Genomic DNA, 24,875 nt, shown 5'->3' with positions numbered 1-24,875 from the left:
AGCCAACACGGGACGAGCCCTCCGTGAAAGCCGAAACCGACCGGGAGAGGAGCGTCGCGGAGGAGGGAGGGACCGGGAAACGGTCGCGGAAGGGGTAGCGATCCCGACTGGGGTACTGGCCGAGCGCTCACTACGCGCCCGGCACCGCAGAGGTCGTGGGTCCCGATCCCGGCTCCGCCCGCCTCGCCTCTCCGGCCTCGGCGACCTCGTCCGGCGAACGGCGAGGAGGACTCCGAGCCCCGCGGGGGGGCAGCCCGTTGACCTCGCGTCCCTCCGGCGCTCGGCACGGAGTCGGCGCTCGGCAAACGCCAGCCTCATCATACGGGCGGATCGGGTCGGACGCGGTCCCTCTCCCACGCGGGGCTCCCGGGCTCGATCCGAGCGGGGGGGGGAGGGGGAGGTGACCGGGGGGGGGGGGTCTCGCCGGCGGGGTCCCCGGGGGGGGAGTACGACGACCCGACGCCGTTGGCGACGGGGGAGGAGAGAGAAACCGGCTCTAAGGAGCGAGGACCCGGGAAAGAGTCGCGGAAGGAAGAAAAGGCAGCGGCGGGGGTGGGGGAGGTGAATGATAACGTCGGCACCCGTTAAGCGCTCGCTACGGGCCGAGCGCCGGTCCAAGCGGCCGGGGGAGGTCCGGGGTCATCGGGCGGCCCCGCGCGGGGCTCGCGGCCTTCATCCCCGTTCGACGGATGAGGGACTGCGGCCCAGAGAGGCCGAGCGACTCGCCCACAGTCGCACGGCGGCCGGGCGGCGGAGCCGGGATCCGAACCCCCGAACCCCCGACTCCCAAGCCCGGGCTCCTTCCGCCGCGCCGCGCCGCTCCTCCGAAGGGAGTACCCGCCTGGTACTCGCCGCCGCCGCCGGCCGGATCCGTTGAGCGTTCACTCTGTGCCGAGCGCCGTGTCCGGGGGAGACGGGAAGCGGCGCGGCTCAGGGGAAAGAGCCGGGGCTTTGGGAGCCGGAGGTCGTGGGTTCGAATCCCGGCTCCGCCGCCCGGCCGCCTTCACCTCTCTGGGCCTCGGCGACCTCGCCTGTCCGATGGGGACGAAGCCCGCGAGCCTCCCGCGGGACGGCCCGGTGACCCCGCGTCTCCCCCGGCGCTCAGGACGGCGCCCTGCGCGTAGCGAGCGCTTAACAGGTACCGACGTTATCGTCGTACAGGTCGTCGGGTGGTCCCCCGCGAGGCCCACGGTCTTCATCCCCGTCTCCCAGATGAGGTCGCCGCGGCCCGGGGAAGCCGGGCCACGCGCCCGAGGGCACCCGGCGGACGAGCGGCGGGGCGGGGGATTAGAACCCACGACCCCGGACGCCCGGGGCCGGGCTCCGGCCACCGGGAGAGGAAGGGCGGGAGACGGGGCCCCGAACGGCGCCCGGCGCTCGACGGCGGGAGTCGCGGATTTTGGGGGGGGGGGGGGGGGCGGGGGCCGGGGAGCTTCCTCACTTTGGGCTCCGGGGCCCGGGTTCGGGCCGGGCGGTGGCGGAGGGCCTTCGGGCCGAAGGGGGGGGATCACCTTGGAAACGGGAAGCGTCCTCAAGATACCATCTAAACAAACAGAACGCTTAGTTTACGTGACGAAACAGTGAACTCTCTAGGTCTGTCTACTCGCTTCTCGGGCGTTTCTCCGGTTTTGTTTTCAACGGATGGGACCTGAAAATGAAATGAATCATTTATACTGGGGGACACCCCATCCTCTTGCCAAGAAGAAAACCGACCCAACCCCCGCAGGCGCCCCGCGTGGCCGAGGGGCACCTGGGGCGGATCGAGTCCAGGCCCGGGAGTCGGCGGGGGGGGGGGATCCGGGTTCTAATCCCGATCCCGCCACTTCGCCGCCGCTTCGCCTCTCTGGGCCTCGGTCCCTTCCTCCTCCGGAGGACGACGAGGACCTGGAGCCCCACGCGGGACGGGGACCGGGTCCGGCCCGCTTAAGCTGCGTCCACCCCGGCGTCCGGCGCGTAGCGAGGGCCCGACGGGCACCCTGAGGGTGACGCCCATCCGTTCGTCCGATCGTATTCATCGAGAGCCCGCCGGGGGCCGAGCGCCGCGCTCGGCGACCGACAGGGTACCGTTCGACGACGGGGAGCGACGAGCCGGCGCAGGACGAATTCAGCGCCCCCCCAAAATAAGATCCTCCCCCCCCCCCCGCCCCCGGCAGGCTCGCGACCGGCAGGGACGCGGCGTGGCCCGGTGGCAAGAGCCCGGGCCTGGGAGTCGGAGGTCGCGGGTTCCACTCCCGCCTCGCGATCCTGGCCGAGTCGCTTCTCGGTGCGCGGGGACGGAGACCGCGGGCCCCGCGTGGGCCGACCTCGATCGCCGCGCGTCCGCCCCGGCGCTTACGGCGGCGCCGGGCACCCGGCGAGCGCTCGACGGGTACCGTGATTATCGGCGGCGTCGGCACTCTCGGGCCGCGAGGGAGGCCCGGGCAGAGATCCCCCGGGGGGGAGACGGTGGGAACCGAGCCAAGAGAGCGCGGTCTACCCGGTCGCGGCTGGCCTCGGTGGAGCTTCGGATGCCGCGGAAAGTCATCCGGACGGGGGACGGGGTCACGGAGGCGTGGCATTCCCCGCCATCCCGTCCGTCGCCGTACTGAACCTACAACGGAACGGACACGTCAGCCGCCCGACCCCCGCCGGCACCCGGGGGCCGGAGCGCGGGGCCCCGACGCCGTCGCCTCGTCCCTTCCGCGGGGCCGACCGCGCGCGGGGCGCCCCGCGGCGGAACCGACCCTGCCGGACGCTCGGCAGAGGACGGCCCGACGGCCCGACGGCCCCGTTCCCGGCCCACGTGGGGCCCGGGGTCCAGAGGTGGGGAGAGAGGCGTCCCCCGGGCGCCCGGGACGCGGCGAGCGCCGGGCGGCCGCGACTCCACCGGCGAGCGAATGACGGGTACCCGGCGAGCCCCGCCCGCGGGCCCTTCCCGGGTTCGAAAGTCCTTCCGCGGCTCCGAAAGCTAATCCCGGAGTCCGGCTGACCTCGCCGACCCCCTGGAGATCCACGACGGCGTCGCTTAAGCGCCGGGGCGGAGATCGGCGCGGCGAGCCGGACGCGGCCCCCGGCCCCCGAGGGGCTCACGGTCTCCGTCCCCATCTTCCAGATGAGGTCACTGAGGCCCAGAGAGGCCAAGCGACTCGCCCAAGGTCACGCGGCGGACGGGCGGCGGAGCCGGGATGAGAACCCACGACCCGCTGACACCCGGGCCCGGGCTCCAGCCGCTACGCCACGCTGCTTCTCCGATACTTAATGATGCCGGCATTTGTTAAGCGCTTACTACGCGCCGAGCGCCGGAACGATAACGTCGGCATTCGTTGCGCGCTTACTACGTGCGGAGCGCCGTTCTGAGCGCCGGGGGAGGCACGGGGTCATCGGGTGGTCCCCCGTGAGGCTCACGGTCTTCATCCCCGTTTGACGGATGAGGAACCGCGGCCCGGAGAAGTGAAGCGACTCGCCCGCGGTCACGCAAGCTGCCGGGTGGCGGGGCCGGGATTAGAACCCACGACCTCCGACTCCCCAACCCGGGCTCTTGCCGCCGAGACGCTCTGTTTACCGTCGCGCCGTACTCTCCCAAGCGCTCGGCACACAGTCAGGGCACCGTAAATATCAGCGAATCCACGGCGGGGCCTCGGGTGGGAAACGACAACGGTAGTGACGGTGTCCGTTAAGCGTCCACTACGCTCCGGGCCCCGTCCTAAGCGCCGGGGCGGACCCAGGCCGGTCGGGTTGAACGCGGTCCCCGGCCCACCCCATTCTGCAGATGAGATCGCTGAGGCCCGGCGAAGGGAGGTGACCCGCCCGGGGTCCCGCGGCAGCCGTGAGCCCGGCGTCGGGCGGGGATGGTCTCTCTCCGTGGCCCAGCTGTCCGTTCCAAGCGCTCCGTCCGGCGCTCCGCACACGGGAGGCGCTCAGCCCATACTATCGAACGGATGACTTCAACCGTGTGACCGTGGGCGAGTCACTTCACTTCTCCGGGCCTCAGCGACCTCAACCGGAAAACGGGGGACCAAGGCCGTGAGCCTCACGCGGGCCGACCCGACGACCCCGCATCTCCCCCCGGCGCTTAGAACGGCGCTCTGCACGGAGTGAGCGCTTAACAGAAGCCGACGCTATCATCATCACGACGCACGATCGAGCGGCGGAGCCGCGATCAGAACCCAGGACCTTCCGAGTCGCAGGCCCGGGCTCACGCCGCGCCGCTTCTCCGTCTTCTAGAAGTCTCCCCGATGCGCCCGAGGCGTTCTCCGTCCCCGATCTCCGGTCACCCCCTGAACCTGGGGACGGGGTGAAGCTGGCAAACGGACGCCGGCTCCCAAACCTCCCCTCGCCTAACCCACGCCGACGATCTCCTCTCCTCCTCGTTCGTCCGATACCGTCTTCCCACCGTGGCGGCGAGACCTCGTCTTCACGTTCTGTTCTCGTCCACCCTGAGGCCGGAGGACCGAACCAACCCGTTCGTTGCACGCTGTCACGGCAACCTTGTTTAACGCTGGGGGGTGGTGGGAACGAAAATTAAAAATGGTCACGGAGCCGAGAGAGAAATTCCCATCGAGAGGTCCTTTACCGGGCCGATCTGTTTCCTTCTCTTTCTGGCGCTTTTCGGGGTGAGTAGCCCCGTCTCCCGCCCTTCAGGCCGATGTCGAAATCGTGTTTCGAAATAGAGGCCGGCGATCCTCCCCTTATTTCAACCGGAGCCTTTCCAGTTGTGAAATCCTCCTTTTTACGGGAGAGAGAAATCCCCGTTCGTCCCGATCCTCCCGTCCGGCCGCGGCCGCAGACGGCTCCCGGACGGCGAGGAGGAGGGGAAGAAAAGTGGCCCAAACACCCCATCTCCGAAATGAAATAGTTTCCGGGGGCAGAGCGTACTGAGCGCTCGGGAGGGGCACGGAGGCGGGAGGCGGCGGGGCCCGGCGGGTCGGGCCCGGGCCCGGGAAGGCCCTGGGTTCTAATCCCGGCTCCGCCCCTCGCCTGCCCCGCGACCTCGGGTGAGTCGCTTCGCTTCTCTGGGCCTCAGTCCTCTCACCTGGAAAATGGGGACGGAGACCGTGAGCCCCCCCCCCCCCCCGGGGGCCGGGGACCTGCTTGGCTCGCACCCGCCCCGGCGCTCAGGACGGCGCCTGGGAGGTACGTAGTAAGCGCCTAAAAGGTATCGCGATCGTTATTGCTAATTCTGCGGTATCGGACTCTCCCCGGTGCTCGGTACGGCGAGCGCCCTGCACCTAATCGACGCTCAACGAACACCACTGACTGATCGTACAGCAATAATAGTAACTATCGCGGTGTTCGCTAAGCGCTCGCCACGTGCCGGCCACCTTACTGGGCGCCGGGGTGGATGCGGGCCAATCGGGCGGGCCACGGGCCCCGGCCCACGGGGGGCTCGGTCTTCACCCCCGTTTTCCGGATGAGGCCGCCGAGGCCCAGAGAAGCCCGGTGACTCGCCCGAGGTCTCGCGGCGGACGGGCGGCGGGGCCGGCATTCGAACCCGCGTCCTCCTGACTCCGCGGCCCGGGCTCTACCCGCCAGGTCACGCTGCCCCTCAGGACGCTGGAAACGGCCCCTCGCGAGCGCAGCAGGCGCTCAGTAAATACGACCGAGCGAACGAGCGAACGAGGCCCGCCACCCGTCGGCCGGGTGACCCCGGGCAAAGTCGCTTTCCTTCTCTGGGCCTCGGTTCCCTCATCTGCAAACCGGGGATGAAGACACGGGACCCCCCGATGAGCCTCCATCCACCCCGCGCCCCATCGATACGACAGGACCGACGGAGGGATGAGGTCGGGAAGCAACCCGGAGGGGTGGCGGGAAGCCCGGGTGGGCCGCGGGCCGCGGGGAGGGGCTCGTTCCCCTCGTTCCGCTTTTCCCGGTCCCCGCTCGAGCCGGAAACCCGTCTCGCGCTCTCCCCGCCCACCGAGGCGCTCCGCCCACCCGACGCTTCCAATTCCACGCGACGGCACCCGGGGAGAGAGACGGAAAAGGGGACGGAGAGGCGGGGGAAATCCAGCCGTCGGGCGACGGCGTCCGTCGCCCGTCGGCCTTTAAAGGTGGGGAGGCGTTTTCGCGCCGACTGCGCGGCCGTTTTTTCGATCCCGCCCCGAGGAGATGACGATTTCTTTTTTTCCGAAGCGGAACGGAGCTCAGTCCGGGAAGGATCTCCTTCGTGCCCGGATGAACGGGGAATCGCTTCCCCCGGAAACACGACGAACGACCTCCCTCGACGGGCGCCGGTCGAGGCGTACGAGTCGAACGAGAAAAAAGGAGAGAGGAAAGGATTCCGCCGAAATACGCCGCCCCGGATCGCGATCGATCGGTCCGTCACCGTCTTCCGCCCGAGACGAGTTTCTCTTTTATCCCCCGCGGCCCCGTCCCCGAAGGGGCCGGTATCACAAACCGGGCCGCGAGCCAAAGCGGCTCCTTAACAGCGTCGGGGAAGTCCTTGACGTTCGGGTGAAGACGGGGAGGCCTTGAGAGGGGCATAAAAGATCGCAGGAAGGAGGCGTTCCATTTTCCCCGGGGGGGTGCGGGGAGGGAGACGGAGACAGAGGTCGAGAGGAGCGGAGAGAGTTGAAAGGAAAGGAAGAGGGGCGGGGGGGGGGAAGAATGCCAGTTTGTGGCCCGGATCGTCCCCCGGACGGCCCCGCGCGCCCCACCGCTTCCGGCCGTCCCCCGAACGGCCGCGCGTGTCACAGCGCTTCCGTTACCCCCCCCCCCCCCGAACGCCGCCCCCCGCCACGTCCCTTCCCTTCGTCCCCCCGCCCCCGACGCCCCGGGCGCCGTATCGGTCCCGTCGGTTCCCCGAACGGGCCCGCCCGCCCCGTCGGTTCCGTTCGCCACACGGCCCCCCCGGGGCGACATTCATTCGTCCGTTCATTCATTCAGTCGTATTTATTGAGAGCTTACCGTGCGCGGAGCACCGGACGAGGCGCTTGGGAGAGTACGACACAACGACAGACGGTGACCTTCCCCGCCCCCAGGTGAGCTTACAGTTCAGAGCGGGGGACGCGGACGTCGATATAAATAAAAGAAACGACAGAGACGGACGGAAGCGGGGCGGGGCCGAGGCGGGGGGGGGGGGGGGACGAAGGAAGGGAGCCCGTCGGGGCGGCGCGGGAGGGAGCGGGAGGAGGGGAGGGGGGGGGGCGAGGGGTCAGGGAAGGCCTCCGGGAGGAGGCGGGCCGTCGGGAAGGCTTCGAAGAGCGGGGGGAGGGGCGGGCCGGGGGATCGGAGGAGGGAGGACGCCCCGGGCCGGAGGCGGGCCGCGGGCCGGGGCTCGGCGGCCCGTGTCGGTCTCACCGGCCCCCCGCACGTCCCCGCGCGCCGCACGGGTCCGCTCCGTTCCCCGCCGCGCCCTCCTCCGGCCGTACCTGGAAACCTTGGATGGCGGCGAGGTACTCGAGCCGCTCGGCCGGCCGCGCGGCCGGGCCGGGGACCCCCGGGAGGCCGGCGGCCCCGGCGGCGGGTGGGGAGCCGTCGAGGAGGGGGTCCCGGGCGAGGGCCGCCGGGCCGCCGGGCGGGGCGCCCGGGACGGGGCCGGCCCTGTGGCGGCTGGCCTCCATCTCTTGGTAGACGTCGGGAGACAGGTGGAGGATGCCCTTCGGAGCTGCGGACGGAAGGGAGGACCTTTCTTAACGACGACGACGACGACGACGGCATCCGCGAAAGCGCTCGCTACGGGCCGAGCGCTGCTCCGAGCCCCGAGCGGCGGGGCTCGGCCGCGAGAGCCCGGGCCTGGGGTCTGATCCCGGCTCCGCCGCGTGACTCTGGGCCGGTCGCGTCACCTCGCCTCCGTGACCTCGTCCGGAAAATGGGGCCGAAGCCCGGGAGCCCCACGTGGGACGACCCGATCGCCTCGCATCCCTCCCCCGGCGCCCGGAACGGCGCCCGGCACACAGCGAGCGCTTAACGGACGCCGTCACGACGGTCCTTGCTATTACGCGAGGCGATCGGGTGGTCCCACGTGGGGCTCACGGTCTTAATCCCCATTTAAAGATGAGGGGACCGGGGCCCGGAGAAGTGAGGCGACTCGCCCGAAGTCGCGCGGCCGACAGGTGCCGGGATTAGAACCCGCGTCCTCCGACGGCCGAGCCCGGGCCCTCGCCGCTGAGCCACCGAGCCTGGCCCGACGGGAGCCGCGGAGACCACTTGCTGACTCCGCCGTGCCGCCCTCTCCCCGGCGCTCGGCGCGGGGCGCCGCGCGACGTACGGGTGGCCCGGCCTAGCGGGAGGTCACGGGTTCTAATGCCGCCTCCACCGCCCGTCTGCCCCGTGACCCCGGGCGAGCGGCCTCGCTTCTTGGGCCTCGGTTCCCTCGTCTGGAAAATGGGGATTGAGAGCCTGAGCCCCACGGGGGACGGCACCCGACCCGCCTGCGTCCCCCACGGCGCCGCGTCCGGCGCCCGGCACGTAGGAAGCGCTCAACAGATACCGCTGTTGCGATTATCATTAGGGAAGCGGCGCGGCTCGGTGGAAAGGGCCCGGGCTTTGGAGTCAGAGGTCGTGGGTTCGAACCCCGGCCCGGCCGCTCGTCGGCCGGGTGGCTTGGGGCGAGTCGCTTCACTTCTCGGTTCGTCATCTGTAAAATGGGGATCAAGACCGCGAGCCCCACGTGGGACAACCGATTCCCCCGCATCTCCCCCGGCGCCTCGCCGTATCCGCCCCGGGGCCCAGTACGGTCCCCGGGACGCGGCAAGTTCTCGACGGACGCCGCTTAGAGACGGATCTTTAAAACCCCGGGAAACGGCCTTCGGTTTTAATCCTTCGAGCGCTACGAGCCGAGCGGGGCGGCTCAGCGGTAAGGGCCCGGGCTCGGGAGTCGGGGGTCACGGGTTCGACTCCCGGCTCTGCCGCTCGTCAGCCGGGCGACCGTGGGCGCGTCGCTTCGCTTCTCCGGGCCTCGGTGACCTTCATCCGGAAAACGGGGATCGACCGCGAGCCTCACGTGGGACGACCCGACGACCCCGGATCTCCCCCGGCGCCTAGAACGGCGCTCTGCCCACAGTAAGCGCTTAACAGATACCGACATCATCATCATCATCATCACTTGAAACGCCGCCGCGGCGTCGGGGTGGCCTTCCTCGAAAAGCGGGACGGTTACCGAGGTTGAAAAAAAGGTTCCGAGCGCAACCGAGTCCCGCAGATGTCCGCTCCGCTGATGTAATAATTCTTAAAACAAACATTTCACATGCTCTCTCGGCCATTTCAGTGTTTTTACATGATCCACCCAAATATCAAACTGCTGTCTGGAACAATAGTTTGGACCTCTTCCAGATCACTGAACTTTCTAAATGTTAAAACAACTCCTGGGCGGCTGGGGGTGAATTTAACAACCTCGTACACGACATAATCAAGAATTATTTTAATATTTTTTCATGGGGGGGGGGGGCATTAGATTAAGACCTGCTCCCCCCCCCCCTTTTTTTTTTTTTGGAAATTCCAAATAAATCGTCTCTGCGGAATCGCGTCGAAACTTAGATTTGGGGGGGCGGGGGGGGGGGGGGGGCGCGGTTCTTAGCACGTTCGTAAACTCTAGGCCGAGGAAATGCGACGTAGCAGGGACCCTTGGAAACCAGAGTCTGTCCGAGAAGAACCCTGGTGAAAAGAGAAAAAGGAAAAAAAGAAACCTGCCCCTTTCCTCCCCGGACCTAGAAACGGCGCGGCCGAGCGAACGGAGCCCCGGCCTGGAGGCCCCGGGTGCTGATCCCGGCTCTGCCGCCCGCGGGACCCCGGGCGAGTCGCTTCACGTCCCCGGGCCTCAGTTTCCTCATCTGGAAAACGGGGAGAAAGGCCGCGTGCTCCGTGTGGGACGGGGACGGCGTTCGGAGCGATGCTCTCCCGTCTACCCCGGCGCTTAGCGCGGCGTCTGGCACGTAGTAAGGGCTTAACCCAGACCACAGCTGTCATCAGTATTCGTCGCGATGACCGACACCATTAAAAACCAGGCTGCGATGACTATCATTTACTATTACTACTCATTCATTCGATAGTATTTCTTGAGCGCTTACTCTGGGCGGAGCACTGGACTAAGCGTCTGGGGTGGACGGTTCGGCAACGGCTATTATTATTATAACGGATTATATTTTAGCGTTTACTATATTTAATTATATATATTATATATAACCGATTATTATGAACAAATGCCAGTTTTACAAAAGCCTACGATGAATGCCACCATTCGTTATCATCACCAACAAATAACGATTTAAAAAAAAAAAACCAGAAAACTAACACGAATACCAGCGCCCGGGCCTGGGGGTCAGAAGGGCCCGGGTTCTAGTCCCGGCTCCGCCACGTGCCCGCTGCGGGGGCTTGGGCGAGTCGCTTCATTTCTCCGGGCCCCGGCCTCCTCATCTGGACAACGGGGGAGGGCGACCGTTGAGCCCCATGGGGACCGCGTCCGACCTGGTTAACTCGTAGGTCTCGCCCTCGGCGCTCAGAACGGTGCCTGGCCCACGGCAAGCGCTTAACGGGGACCGCTATCATTACTGCCACCGACTGACCGGTTGACGGCATTCTACGGTCTGCCGTGTGACCTCGGGCCAGTCGCTTCCCTTCTCTGGGCCTCGGCTCCCCCATCCGTCAGATGGGGATGAAGACCGGGAGCCCCACGTGGGACGACCCGCTGACCCTGAATCTCCCCCGGCGCCTAGAACGGTGCTTGGCACTTGGTGAGCGCTTAACGGACACCGGCGTCGTTCTCGGGCACAGCCGCCTCTTCCCTCTGGCGGGTTCTCCTACCGGCTTTTGCGATCTGCCCAGCCGTAACGCGGGGGCTCCCATCAGTCGACAGCTAGTAAGGATAACTATAACGTCGGCATTTGCTCAGCGCGCGCAGTGTGCCGAGCCCCGTTCTAAGCGCCCGGGGGGGGGGGGGGGGGGGGCTTCATCCCCGTTTTCCAGATGAGGGAACCGACAGAAGCGAAGTGACCCGTCCACGGTCACCCAGCTGCCAGGCGGCGGAGCCGGCATTCGAGCCCGCGACCTCCGCCTCCCAAGCCCGGGCTCTTTCCGCCGCGCCGCTTCTCTACCGACGACGATGGCCGCCGAGCGCTTCCCGGGCGCCGGGGGAGATACGGGGTCGTCGCGTCGTCCCACGGCGGGGGCTCCCCGTCTTCGCCCCCGTTTCCCAGATGAGGTCACCGAGGCCCGGAGAGGCGACGTGACCCGCCCGAGGTCCCGCGGAGCGGAGGCGCGGCGGGGCCGGGACGAGAAGCCGGCCCGACGGCCGCCGATTCCGCTTAAATCGAAGACGCAGACGGGGAGAGGTCTCCGTTCAACCTCGTCCCCGAGAGGGGCGGGGTGAGGGAGGTTAACGGCGCGGAAAAGAAAAAATAGGAAAGGGAGGCTATTTAAAAAAAAAAAAATCGTCATCTCTTGACCGCCGTCACCTCTCCCGTCCAGTCGGTCGTCTTCGCCGCGGGCTTCCTGTGTGCAGAGCGCTGTACTTGAGCGCTTGGGGGAGGCTGGGGGGGTTCCCTCGCCTGCAGGGTGGGGATTATTATTAACGATGATGATAACAGCAACGGCACTCGTTCAGCGCTCCCTACGTGCCCGGCCCCGTTCGGAGCGCCGGGGCGGACGGGGGTGGAACGGGGCCGTCCGAATCGGGCCTCTTCGCCATCCGACGGATGAGGTCGGCGAGGCCGGGAGGAGCGAAGCGGCCCGCCCGAGGCGGCCCGGCGGGCCTCGGGTCCCTCGTCTGTAAAATGGGGCCGGTGTCCGACCCCTATCTACTCCGGATCCCCGGGACGGCGGTCGGCGCAGGGTAAGCGCTTCACGGATCCCGCGATCGTCGTCGCCGTCGGGACGTTTCCTCGGTCACCTAAGCTCGTGACGGGCGGGGAACGGGTCGGCCGATGAAGAATTCTGGTATCTGCTAGGCGCTTGCTACGCGCCCCGCACTGCTCTAAGCGTCCTGGTTCTCCCAGGCGCTTGGCCCAGCGCTCCGCGCTGGCATTTTCTAAGGGCTTACCACCGTACTAGGCGCCGGGGTGGATCCAAGCTAATGGGGCCGGACGCCGTCCCCGTCCCTCGCGGGCCTCGGCGTGGCCGGGTGGGAAGACCCCGGGTCTGGGAGTCAGAGGGGCCTGGGTTCCGATCCCCGCCCCGCCGCCCGTCCGCCGGGTGACCTGGGGCGAGCCGCTCCGCTCCTCTGGGCCTCAGGTTCCTCCTCCGCGAAATGGGGACGGAGACCGGGAGCCCCACGGGGGACGACCCGACGACCCCGTGTCTCCCCCGGCGCTCGGCACACAGTCAGCGCTTAAATGCCATCGGTATCATTAACCCCCGTTTTACAGATGAGGGGACCGAGGCACAGAGAAGGGAAGTGACTCGCCCTGGGTCACGCGACAGACAAGGGGAGGAGCTGGGGTTAGAGCCCAGGTCTTCCCGACTCCCCAGCCCACGCTCTACCTGAGCCCCCTTCCTCCCGGATCAACCCGACGGGCCCGTATCCGCCCCGGCGTCGTAACGGTACCCGGAACGTAGCAGGGCGTTCAAGAAATAACCCCCCGCAAAAGGGGTATCTACAGTCTGTTTCCATGCAGGATGGCCCCGGCGTGCCCCTCCGGCCATCGAGAAGCAGTGCGGCCCAGTGGGTAGAGCCCGGGCCCGGGGGTCAGGGGGGCCTGGGTTCGAATCCCGGCTCCGCCACTCGGCAGCCGACCGTGGGCGAGTCACTTCACTTCTCTGGGCCTCAGTTACCTCATCCGTAAAATGGGGATCAACTGGGGAGCCTCACGTGGGACGGCCCGATTCCCCCGGATCTCCCCCAGCGCTCAGGACGGCGCTCGGCACGTAGCAGGCGCTCAACAGACACCAACGTCATCGTCATTCTCATCCCGACTCCGCCACCTGTCTGCCGGGTGACCTCGGACGAGTCACCTCACTCCTCCGTCAGATGAGGACGGAGCCCGTGAGGCCCACGGGGCCCAGGGACGGCGTCCAACCGGACCGGCTCGGAGCCGCCCCGGCGCTTAGAACGGTGCTCGCCACGTAGTAAGCGCCTAACAGACGCCACAGCGACGGTCGGGGTCATCTCATCGATCCCGTCTGGAATCCGGCTGCCCGGTTCCCCTCCGCCGGCCACCTCCATCCTGCTTTCAGCCCGGCCGCCCAACGGGGAGGGCGAGGCGACGTCGACGGGGATCGGCCGAGCGGTCCCCGAGGGGACCGTCCGACCGGGTCTTCCGTCGGCCGCCGGCGGGGCTCTCCGACGCCGGACCTCTCGTTCCCTCTCCCTTCGACTCCGTCGTCGTTCATCCGTAAAATCTGGCTTTCTACGTGCGCGCCGAGCCCGAAACGGCTAAATTGAAGGGATCTCACGCTACGGGGTCCCGAGCGCCTGAACCTCAAGGGGAAGACCCGCGGAGACCACGTGGGCGCCCGCCCCGAGGACTCACGCTTCCGGGCGGCGGAGCGGGCGGGGTGGCTCCCGCCGGGGCGGCGCCTTCGGCCGGGCTCTCCGGCTCCGGAGGGGCCGGGGGGGGGCGGGGGGGGACGCTCTTTTGGCCACGGAGGACTCCGCGGCCCCGGTTCCGATCCGCGGGCGATCCGGCCGGGGATACGACGCGGGGGAGCCGGGCCGCGTAATCGCTAACCCTCGCGAGACGGCTCTAAACCGTCCTTCGGTCGTAACTGTTAGCAGTCTCCTACGGCTGGAATCTCCCAAGCCAACACGGGAAGAAGAAAATCTTCCCTTCCAGAAATTAAACGCAGGCGGCTGGGCCGGCCCGCTCCCCCCGACACCGGCCCGGGTGATGCCGGCGGACCTGGGATTAACGTGACTTTTCTCGTCTTGTTGAAGGGCCCTTGGGGGAATTCTGCCCGCGTCCCTCGCGGTCTCTCGGGCCCCCCGGGGGAAGCGCGGGACCCTTTAAGAGACACGTCTTTCCGCTTGGGCCGAGGCAACGGCCGTCTCGTCGTCCCGGCTCGGCCCGGTAGGCGCGTGACCGGGCCGCCGCCCCGGGCCCCGAGGACGGGGAACGGGGCGCCTCCCTCCCGCGGGCCTCTGGGTCCGGCCGCCCAGAGACCGGCCCAAGCTGGGCCCCGGGGAAACGTCGGAAGCCTGGGGGCGAGGGATTCCTTCCTTCCGTCGCATCTACCGAGCGCTTACCGGGCGCGGAGCGCTACGCTAACCGCTCGGGGAGTGCAATTCAACGGGGCGGGGAGGTGGACGGGGAAGAGGAGGAGAAGGCGAGAGGGCGGGGGAGGGGGAGGGGAAAGGAGGGCGGGGAGAGAAAAGAAAAGGGAGGGGAGGAGGGAGGGGAAGGGGAGAAAGGGAGACGGGAAAAGAGGAAGGGGAGGGAAAGGAGAGCAGAGGGAGAAGAGAAAAGGGCGGGAAAGGCAGAAGGAGAAAGGGAGACAGGAAGAGAGGGAGACGGAGTGTACGGGGAAGAGGGAGAGAGAGGAGGACAGGAAGAAAGGGAGACAGGAAAAGAAGGAGACGGGGTGTAAGCGAAAGAGGGAGAGAGACGAGGAGAGAGAGGAGAGACAGGAAAAGAGGGAGACGGGATGTGAGGGAAAGAAGGAGAGGGAGAAAGGGAGACAGGAAAAGTGGGAGGGAGAGAGATGGAAAAAGAGGGAGACGGGATGTAAGGGAAAGGAGAGAGAGAAGGAGAAAGGGAAAGAGGAAGAAAGAGTCAGGGAAAGGAGAGAGAGAGAAGGAGAGAGAGAAAGAGAGACGAGAAAACAGGGAGACGGGATGTGAGGGAAAGGAGAGAGAGAAAGGGAGACGGGAAAAGAGGGAGGGAGAGAGACGGAAGAGGAGGGAGACGGGACGTAACGGAAAGGAGAGAGAGAGGAAGAGAGGGAGACAGGCAGGAAGAGAGTCAGGTAAAAGGAGAGAGAGAGAGAAGGAGAGGGAGAAAGGGGTAAGGGAAAGAGGGAGAAGGAGAAAGGGAGCCAGGAAAAGAGGAAGAAAGGAAGGAAAGGAGAGAGGGAGACAGGATGTGAGGGAAAGGAGGAGAGAGAGGGAGAAAGGGAGCCAGGGAAAGAGGCAGAAAGAGAGGAAGGGAAAGAAGGAGAGCGGGAGAGAGAAAGGGGGCGAGAGGGCGAGGGGACGAGGGCGAGGGGACGAGGGGAGGCCCGGCCGGACCGGAGAGACTGAGGAACTAAGCGCCACCTTCCGGTGGGAACCGTTTCCCAGAATGCCGCAGCCCGGGCCGCCCCGCGCCTCGGCCCGCCGACTGACCGACGGACGGACGGCCCGCCCGTCCGGACGGAGAGAGGCCTCTCCTTCTCGTCGGAGAGGACGAGGGCTTCCGCTTCGGGGCGGAAGGGTCGGGGAGGGAACGGGGCTAGGGTCCCGGCCGTCCCTCCCCAGGAGGCGTTCGATAAGTACGGCTGAATGAACAGACCGATGGACGGACGGACGGACGTCCCCGGCAGACCGAACGTGTGGCTCTTCACGTGCCTCTTTCCCGTTCTCTGCGCTCTCCCGCAGCGACGTCTGAAAATCCCCTTCGGGGACGGGGGCACGGACCTCTCGTTTGTTTTTTTTTTGACGACGTCCGGTGGGGGCCCTCGGTGGGCGCCGGGAACCGCACCGAGCGCCGGGGGGAGAGCCGAGCCGATCGGGTCGGTCACGGTCCCCGTCCCGGGGGGAGGGTTCACCGTCCTCCTCCCCGTTTTACAGACGAGGGGACCGAGGCCCAGAGGGGTGAAGCGCCTCGCCCGAGGCCGCGCGGGGCGGCGGAGCCGGGACGAGAACCCGGGTCCCCCGACTCCACGAGGCCACGCCGCTCCTCCACGTCCGACGGCTCTTTTTCCGACCCCACTCGAGGCCTCGGCGGTCGACTGGGTGGGCGAGAGCCGCCGCTTCCACCCCCGCCCCGGAGGATCGCCACGACGACGGTGTTCGCGAAGCGCCGACTACGCGCCGAGCGCCGTCCTAAGCGCTGGGGCAGACGCGAGGTCATCGGGTTGTCCCACGGGGGGGTCACGGTCCCCAGCCCCGTTTCGCAGACGAGGGAACCGAGGCCCGGAGGAGCGAAGCGACCGGCCCGGGGCCGCGCGGCGGACGGGGGACGGAGCCGGGATCAGGACCCGCGACCTCCGAGTCCCGGGCCCGGGCCCCACCCACCCGCTCGGCCGACGTCGGAGGTGCGAGGGAAGCTCGGAGAGATGACGGAAGACTTACCGTTGCTCGTCGGTTCGGGGAATCCAACCTTCGGACCGTTCCGGCCCTTGCCGTCCCCGGGCTGAAACGGGAAACGAAACTTGTAAATGACATCACGGCGGGAGGGTCTGGGACCTCGGGCGAGTCATTTCACTTCCGTGGGCCTCGGTTCCCCCATCTGTAAAATGGGGATGAAGACCGTGAGCCCCACGCGGGACAACCCGCTGACCCTGTAGCTCCCCCGGGGCTTAGAACGGTGCTCGGCACACAGTGAGCGCTTGACAGATACCATCGTCGTCATTATTATTTACAGACGTCGTAAAGGAAAATGAAAAAAAAAAAAAAAAAAACCAACCCCAAAACCAAAACACACAAGCCTAGTATGTGCCGACGAACCGGATTCCCCGATCCGGCCTTCGGATCGACCGATCTACCTCGTCGCTAGGTACCGGTCGTCGGTCGGTGGCGGTTTATGGAGCGCTCGCTGTGGGCAGAGCACTGTGGCGAGCGCCCGGGAGGGGACGATGCAACAGGAGAACGGACGTACTCCCCGCCCACAAGGAGCTTAGGGTCGACAGGACCAAACTAAGAAGAATAAAATTACTGGTGTTCGTTAAGCGCCTCCTCTGCGCGGAGCACCGTTCTAAGCGCTGGGGGAGACGCAGGGGAATCGGGTCGTCCCCCGTGGGGCTCCCAGCCTTCAGCCCCATTTTCCAGATGAGGTCACTGAGGCCCAGAGAAGCGAAGCGACTCGCCCACGGTCAGGCAGCAGACAAGTGGCAGAGCTGGGATTCGAACTCATGACCCCCGACTCCAAAGCCCGTGCTCTTTCCACACTACACAGGCTTCCCTCTAGACCGGACGGACGCCGAGCGTTCGGCGCGGCGCCCTGCCCGCAGGAGGCGCTCGGTGAACGCCAGCGATTAGAGGCAGTGCGGCCTGGCGGGGGGAGCCCGAGCCCGGGAGCCAGAGGACCCGGGGTCTGGTCCCGGCTCCGCCTCCCCTGGTCTGCTGGGTGACCTTGGGCGAGTCACCTCACTTCTCCGGGCCTCGGTTCCCTCACCTGGAAGACGGGGACGGAGACCGCGAGCCCCTCGGGGGACGGGGACCGCGTCCAACCCCATTCGCTTGGAATGACGACGACGGTCTCCGTCAAGCGCTTACTAGGTGCCAAGCACCGCCCTAGGCGCCGGGGGAGCGACGGGGTCAGCGGGCCGCCCCCCCGTGGGGCTCCCTGTCTTCATCCCCATTTTCCAGACAAGGTCACCGAGGCCCAGAGGAGTGAAGCGACCCGCCCCCGGTCACACAGACGCGCGGCGGAGCCAACCCGGTGCTCGGCAGAGCGCCTGGCGCACGGTAAGCGCTTAAGAAATGTTACCATCCCTACCGGTTCTCCTCCCCACTTAGACCGTCGGCCCCAGGCGGGACGGGGACCGCGTCCGACCCGCTCGGCTTCCATCTCCCCCGGCGATCAGTGCAGAGTGAGGATTTAACCAATACCACCAACTGACGGGGAAAAAGAAGCGGACGCAGCGAGGGGCCGGAAGAGCAGAGACATCCGGGGCGGAGGGGGGAGAAAACAGCGGCCGGGCTCAGAAACGTGTTTCTTCAACGGGTCGGCTCGGCGGTCGGCAAGCTCCGACGACGAGCTCCCTTCCGGCGCCGCCGTCCCCCTCCCCCAACCCCGCTCGCGGAACAAGCGGGGGGAGAAAGAAAACGATTGAGGCTTTGCGATATTCCCCGCATCGCCGACTCCACTCCGGGGGAGACGCGGGGGGAGGGGGCGGAACCAGGCCTCCAATCCCAAATCTTCTAAACCCACCTTTTATAAAATAGAAATCTCCACTCCACCGGGCCAGAAAAATGTTAAGAGGAAATTACTTTTCCCGTCGTCTCTTTGAGTCATTGTTTATAAGCAATTCTTTGAAATCTAAAACGCCCGGTTCGTATATCATCCTAGCTTTTTTTTTTTGTTTTGTTTTTTCAAAAAAGGTTTTCCTTCAGACAAAGCGAAAGAGAGAGAAAAATGCGCCCAGGAAAAAAGAGGTGGCGTGAGGTTGACTCCAAATCAGATGGGGTCTCTTCTAGGTCAGAAACTCGCTTTAAGGCCCTCCCCCCGCCGGGCCCGGGCTCCCTCCTTCGGCTCCACGCGCTCGGCTCCACGCGAAGGTCGGAACCCGCCGTTCGACGAGAAAACGGGCATCGCCTCCCTCCGCCGTCCTCCTCGCCAGCCCCCCGCGGAGACCCCCCCCCCCCGCGCTCAGTCCCCCGTTCGTCCGCTCCTATCTGTTGAGCGCTCACGGCGGGCCGTCACCGTACCGAGCGCCTGGGGAGGTGCGGTTCGGCGATAAACGGTGACATCCCCCGCCCACGGGGGCCGCCGAGGGGAAACCGACTCCAAACGGAGAGAGCGTGGGTGGTGAGGAGGGCGCGAACGGGAGAGCCGGTTGGAGGGGTTGGACGTGGCGGCCGGGGACAGAGAAAATGCGTGGTGGGGCGGGGGGGGGGGGGGGGCGTGAATTTATTCATTCGATAGCATTTATCGAGCGCTTACTACGTGCAGAGCACTGTACTAAGAGAAGCAGCGTGGCTCGGTGGAAAGAGCCCCGGCTCGGGAGTCAGAGGTCACGGGCTCGAATCCCCGCTCCGCCACCTGCCAGCTGTGTGACCTTGGGCGGGTCACTTCGCTTCTCTGCGCCTCATCTGGAAAACGGGGATCGACCGCGAGCCTCACGTGGGACGACCCGATCACCCCGTATCTCCCCCAGCGCTCAGGACGGCGCTCTGCGCGTAGTAAGCGCTTAACGGATCCCAACGTTATTAACGGACAAATCGGTAACGGACAGAGACGGTCCCTGCCCTCTGACGGGCTCACGTCTAATCGGGGGAGAGGGCGAGACGGTCCCTTCCTCCCGTTTATTCGTGTTCATCGAGCGCTCACTCACTATTAAGTATTGATATTACTTTTAATATGAATATTAAAAGCATTAAGCGCTTCTCCCACCCCCACGCTCCGGGCTTCCCCGTGAACGACAGCCGGCTGGAGGGGCGGACGCGGCGGAGACGGGGGGGCAGAGAGAGCGCGCGTCTGTGTGCGCTGCTCCCCGGGGTGGGGGGGGGTGTCGGGGCGCGAGCGGCAGGCGTACACGCGCGTGCCGCCGCCGGATCCCCGGGAGACGCCGACGCCCCGCGGTTCGGGTCGAGTCGAAGGGCAGCGAGGGGGAAGCCGGGCGTCGGCGCGCCCTCTCCCCGTTCGAAGAGAGGAGGGTAAAACTAACGATGGCGTCCGTTAAGCGCCCGCTACGTGCCGAGCTCCGTTCCAAGCGCCGAGGCAGGGACGAGACGACCGGGTCGGACACGGTCCCCGTCCCCCGGGGGGCTCACGGTCTCCATCCCCGTTTCAATAACGCTGACGTTAGCGTCCGTTAAGCGCTTACTACGCGCGGAGCCCCGTCCCGAGCGCCGGGGTAGGCACGGGGGAGTCAGGTCGTCCCACGCGAGGCTCACGGTCTTCATCGCCGTTTTACAGATGAGGGGACCGAGGCCCAGCGAAGCGAAGCGACTGGCCCGGGGTCACCCGGCAGACGAGCGGCGGGGCCGGGATTAGAACCCGTGACCCTTCGACTCCCGGGCCCCGGTTCTAGCCACTAGGCTTCTCCCCGGGGAAGAACGGAGGACGGGGGCGGGAGGAGCGCTTAATACGGCGCTCTGCGCACAGTAAGCGCTCGATAAGTACGAGCGAACGGGAGGAAGGGACCGTTCCACCCTCTCGCTCCCCGCGTTCGACAGAAATGGGCGGCGACTGACTTTCCGGATCCGTCTTCGCTTCTCACCTTGGTTCTTTTCGGCGGAGGCGCCGGGCGAGGATTTATATTTTGACGTGCCGTTTTAAAACGAAATGCGTTAAAATAACGTACGTAAATACAACGTGAAAGAAAAAACACCAAACCCCATAAACCCCCGGTGCGTTCGGGTTCGGATTACAAGTGTTCTTTTTAAAAGGGAAACCGTCAGCTAACCGGGTGACGGAAGCAGGGCAGACACGGATCTTCCCAGAGTCTCCCCGGGGCGAGAAGGTCGATCGGCGGGGCATTCCAATGGAAACTGGAAGGGAATCTCGTGCCACCTGAACTCGAACTCAAAACCCCAAGAAGGACGATCAGAACCGTGCGTCCGCGGAGCGCTCACTACGCGTCAAGAACCGTACCGAGCGCCGGGGGTACACGCGAGGCGATCGAGCCCCGCCCGGGGCCCGCGGCCCGTCCGCCGACGGTCCCTACTGAGCGCTCACTCCGCGCGGGGCACCGGGCCGGGCGCCCGCGTTCCCTGCCCGGAACGAGCTGGCGGTGGAGAGGGGGAGAGGATGAGTGGGAAGGGAGGACAGGTATTAAGTCCCCCTTTTCCCGATGAGGGAACCGAGGCCCAGAGAAGCGAAACGACCGGCCCGAGGTCACACGGCGGACGCGTGGCGGAGCCGGGGTGAGAACCCAGGCCCGGGCTCCCGCCCCGAGGCCAGAGTGCCGGCGGACGACCGCCGCGCCGGGAAGAACCGGGAATCGCGCGGCGTCACTTACAGACGACCCGCGGAGCGCCCCGAGGCGGCGCGGAGCGAGCCGGGGCTCGGGAGTCGGAGGACGCGGGTTCTAATCCCGCCTCCGCCCCCGGTCGGCTGTGTGACCCCGGGCAAGTCGCTCGACTTCTCTGGGCCCCGGTTCCCTCATCTGGAAAACGGGGATCAAAAACGTGAGCCCCCCCCCCCCCCCCCCCCCCCAGCGGGCCAACCTGACTACCCCGGCGCGTAGAACGGTGCTCGGCACAGAGGAAGACGCGCTTCGCGGACACCAAACCGACAGAGAGGCCGGGGGTCGGCCGAGGGATCAAAACGGAAGCTTCGAGTCCGCGACCATCGGGCCGAGGGGGGGGGGGGGGGGCCCGGGTCGGGGGCTTCTCTCGCGAAAGAGAAGCCCCCGGTCCGATTAGACAGTCCCAGCCCCACAGTCCGATTAAACCGTGCGCCCGTCCAACGGCAGGGACCGCCTCTATCGGTTGCCGACCTGTTCATTCCAAGCGCTCGGTACGGTGCTCCGCGCACGGGAAGCGCTCGATGAATACTACTGAACGAAAGAGGCGGGCGTCGGCGACCTCGTCGGCCGCTGCCGAGACATCGCCGGCCCCTCGACGCGGAGACGAACCGGGGGGAGGGAGACAAAGCGAGGGGTCAGGTCGAAACTTAAAATAAATAGGAAGAATGACTTCGTAAGGTGTCGGGCCCACAGGATCGTGCCCTGAGGGGAGAAGGCGGGCTCTTCGCTTCCCAGGGTCTTCATCTGGTTTCCGGAACCTCGGGCCGAAGACACGGGGCAGACGGCTCCCCTCGGGTGCAACCCGCTCGACCCGCGTCCCCGGGAAAGGGGCCGCGCGGCCCGGTGGCCACGGCCCCGCCTTGGGAGTCGGGGGTCGTGGGTTCTGATCCCGGCTGCGCCGCCCGCCCGCCGGCTGACCTGGGGCGAGTCGCTCCGCTCCCCTGGGCCTCGGCGACCTCAGCTGGCAAACGGGGATGAGGACCGGGAGCCCCGCGCGGGACGACCCGACGACCTCGTCTCTCCCGCAGCGCTTGGCGTACGGTAAGCGCTGGACGGGTAGCGCTATCGTCGAGCGCTCTGCACGCAGTAAGCGCTCAATAGATACGACCGGATGAACGACGCTTGGCACGCGGTCAGCGCTCAGCAAGTACCGCGGTTATCATTATCGGCGGCGGCGTCAGACCCGGCCGAAGGGGTCGAACGTCCCTCGTACCGAACGGACGCCGCCAACTCCGAGGAATCTTTCGGGTGATGCTCCCGGAAGCGAGGCCGATGAATCTCGCTTTCTCCCCGCTCGCCGGACTCCGGCTTCCGCCCGACGGGGCGCCCGGTCCAGCGTTCGGCACGTGGCAGACGTTCAGTAGATACCACCGACTGACACGGGTGACCTGAGCTGGAGTTTCACCTGAGCACCGGCCCGACGCAAAGAGCCCGGGGCCGGGAGTCGGGGGACCCGGGTTCTCAGCCGGGCTCCGCCGCTTGTCCGCCGCGGGGCCCCGGGCGGGTGGCTTCACCTCTCCGGGCCTCGGTTTCCTCGCCCGGAAAACGGGGGTGGAGACGGTCAGCCCCTCGTGGGACGGGGACCGTGTCCGCCCCGATCGGCCCGGATCCACCCCGGTGCTTAGGACAGCGAGGGGCGCGTAGTCAGCAGTTAGACGGATATCGTTGAAAAAAAAAAAAAAACAACGGTCCCCCGACACCCTCGTGCAACCAGAATTTGGACTCTCTCTCAAGCCCGGATGGCGAGGGGCTGAATGCGGCTCCGTGCCCGATGACGACAATCGCAGTTCTGGTATTTGGTGAGCGCTTACTACGTGCCAGACACTGTGGCTTCGTGGCAAGGGCCCGGGCTTGGGAGTCAGAGGCCGTGGGTTCTGATCCCGCCTCCCCGGGTCCGCTGCGTGACCTCGGGTAAGCCACTTGGCTTCTCTGCGCCTCAGTGACCTCAGCTGCGAAAACGGGGATGAAGACCGGGAGCCCCACGCGGGACGGCCTGATGACCTCGCCTCTGTCCCCGGCGCTCGGAAGAGTGCTTGGCGCGCCGCCAGCGCCTAACGCACTCCGTCGTCACCACCATCCCCGAGCGCCGGGGTGGACACGAGCCAGCCGGCCCCACCGGACCGAGGCCCGGAGAGCGGCGGACGGAGGGCGGGGCCGGGATGCGGACCCGGGACCCGGCGACTCGGCCCCGGCCGCTCCGCCGCGCGAAGAGAGCCGGGGCCGGGGCCCGGCCGAGCCGTCGGGGGCGGACGCTCTCACCTTGTCGGCCGGATCGTGACGGGGGGTCGAGGCCCTGTAACCCAGATGTAACAGCATGGCTTCGGCGGCGTTTCTTTTCGCGATCTTCTTATTGGGGCCCGTTCCGGTGGCGATCTCCTTGCCGACTTTGACCTGGCGAGAGGCGGAGCCAGAGATGACCGGCCACCGTCTGGGTGAGGAGGCCGCCGGGCGGCCCGCCGGGGCGGGCCCCCGACGCCCCCGCTGATCCACGGAGGGGCGGCCCGGGCCCGGGAGCCGGGAGGGCCTGGGTCCTCGGCCCCCTCGTCCGGAAAATGGGGATCGCGGCCGGGAGGCCCACGTGGGACGGGGACTGGGGCCGACCCGATCGGCTCGCGGGCGGCGCTGTGGCCTCGTGGCAGGAGGTCGCGGGTTCCAATCCCGCCCCCGCCCCCCCCCCCCCCCGTCGGCTGGGTGACTCCGGGCACGTCACCTACCTTCTCTGGGCCTCCCTCACCTCATCCGGGAGATGGGGACCGAGACCGTGAGCCCCTTGCGGGACAACCTGCTGACCTCGTATCCACCCCCCCCAGTGCTCAGAACGGTGCCTGGCACGTGGTAAGCGCTTAAGAAATGCCATCATCATTATTATTACTATCTTGTATCCGCCCTCTAGGAGGGGGCCTAACAGACGCCAGGAAAAACGAAACAGAAAAGGTCCCGCAGCAGGAGGTGAGTGACGGAGCCGGGATCAGAACCCCAGCCAGGTCCTCTGACCCCCGGGCCCGGGCTCGTTCCGCCAGGCCGCGCCGCTTCAGGAGTTGAAAGCCGAAAGGCCCAAATAAATGAACGAAGAAGCACCCGCTTCCTTGAGAACCCGAGGAGAAGCCCACCCCGTCGGAAAGGGGACGCGATCTGGGGATTCGATAAATCATACGGGCCGACGTCTCTGAACCCCGTGTGGCCGGCCGAACCGTCGCTCTGGCCTCCGGCGAGGATTAGATGCGTAAACGCGTACGGTATACCTCTGATTCTCTTTATTTATATCCGTGCCACTGACGCCCGTCTACCCGTTCCGTTTCGCGTGACCGTCTCTGCCCCCCTCTAGGCCGCGAGCCCGTCGTCGGGCGGGGACCGTCTCTACCCGCTGCCGGACTGAACTTTCCAAGCGCTCGGTACGGTGCTCTGCACCCACCCGGAAGGCGCTCAATGAATACGAGCGAAGGGAGGAATGAGAGGGAGCTTTCCGAAACCAAGCCGGGGAAGGCGACGCCGGCTAACGTCACCGGAGATCTTCTCCCATCTCCCTTACGGCGGAGGCGGGGTAATCGAACCCGTCTCCCGGCATCGAAACCGACCCTCCCCGCGACGGATCGGAACGGGCCGACCCCTCGCCGGACGCCTCGCTTCCACGCTCGATTAAAACACACGAAAAGGCGGCGTGAGCCGTTCGGGCGGAAGGGGCTTCGAGGGGCCTTCGACGAGGCGGTTCTCCGCCACGACGAATCCCCCGGGACCGCCGGAGTTGGGAAGGAGGGGGGCGGCGGGAAAAGGGCAGAACCGATTCCGCGTGAAAACGTCTGCCCGCCCGGCCAAACGTTCCCGCCTACGGGCTCGGACGTCTGCCGATATCCATGGGAGAGGAGGATGCTGAATTCCCCTTCCGGCAGGGGGGAACCCGACCCCGGGAGGCCTCCGCGGGTTCTAGGGGCCGGCGGGGGCGGCCCGCCGACCCAGCCCGCCGGGACCCCCCGGCCGGTCCTCGGAGCCGAGCCCGTCCTACCGGTGCCGGGGAACGTGCTCCCCGAGAGAGGCCGGGACGCGTGGGGCTGAGAAATCAGCGGCCGTCCCCGCTGAGGAAAATCCAGGCCACCCCAACCGACCGCGCCGCTTTCTCTCGGGCCAAAATGCCGACGGACAAAATATCTTCGCTTGGGGGTCGCTTTCCACGGTAGGGAAGGGACCCGACTGGCGATCCT

At 66.8% G+C, this 24,875-nt stretch overlaps 1 protein-coding gene across 5 annotated transcripts in view; it reads right to left on the bottom strand.

Moving 5' to 3' along the window:
* The window catches only part of STAU2 (staufen double-stranded RNA binding protein 2), a 92,589-nt gene that overhangs the window by 30,399 nt on the left and 37,315 nt on the right, over positions 1-24,875 (bottom strand). For 2 of the 5 annotated variants that reach the window (XM_029068992.2, XM_039912495.1), the window contains exons 10-12: positions 22,939-23,070; positions 16,118-16,178; positions 7,347-7,582 (exon numbers count right to left, since the gene is read on the bottom strand). In XM_029068992.2, the coding sequence (XP_028924825.1) occupies positions 7,347-7,582; positions 16,118-16,178; positions 22,939-23,070 (429 nt within the window). The remainder of the gene's footprint in view (positions 1-7,346; positions 7,583-16,117; positions 16,179-22,938; positions 23,071-24,875) is intronic. The other 3 variants (XM_029068993.2, XM_029068994.2, XM_029068995.2) reach the window with 3 other exon arrangements.

The sequence above is a fragment of the Ornithorhynchus anatinus genome, chromosome 7 (assembly GCF_004115215.2).
Source record: "Ornithorhynchus anatinus isolate Pmale09 chromosome 7, mOrnAna1.pri.v4, whole genome shotgun sequence".
Lineage (NCBI taxonomy): Eukaryota > Metazoa > Chordata > Mammalia > Monotremata > Ornithorhynchidae > Ornithorhynchus > Ornithorhynchus anatinus.
This window is presented reverse-complemented; position numbering and strand designations above follow the sequence as displayed.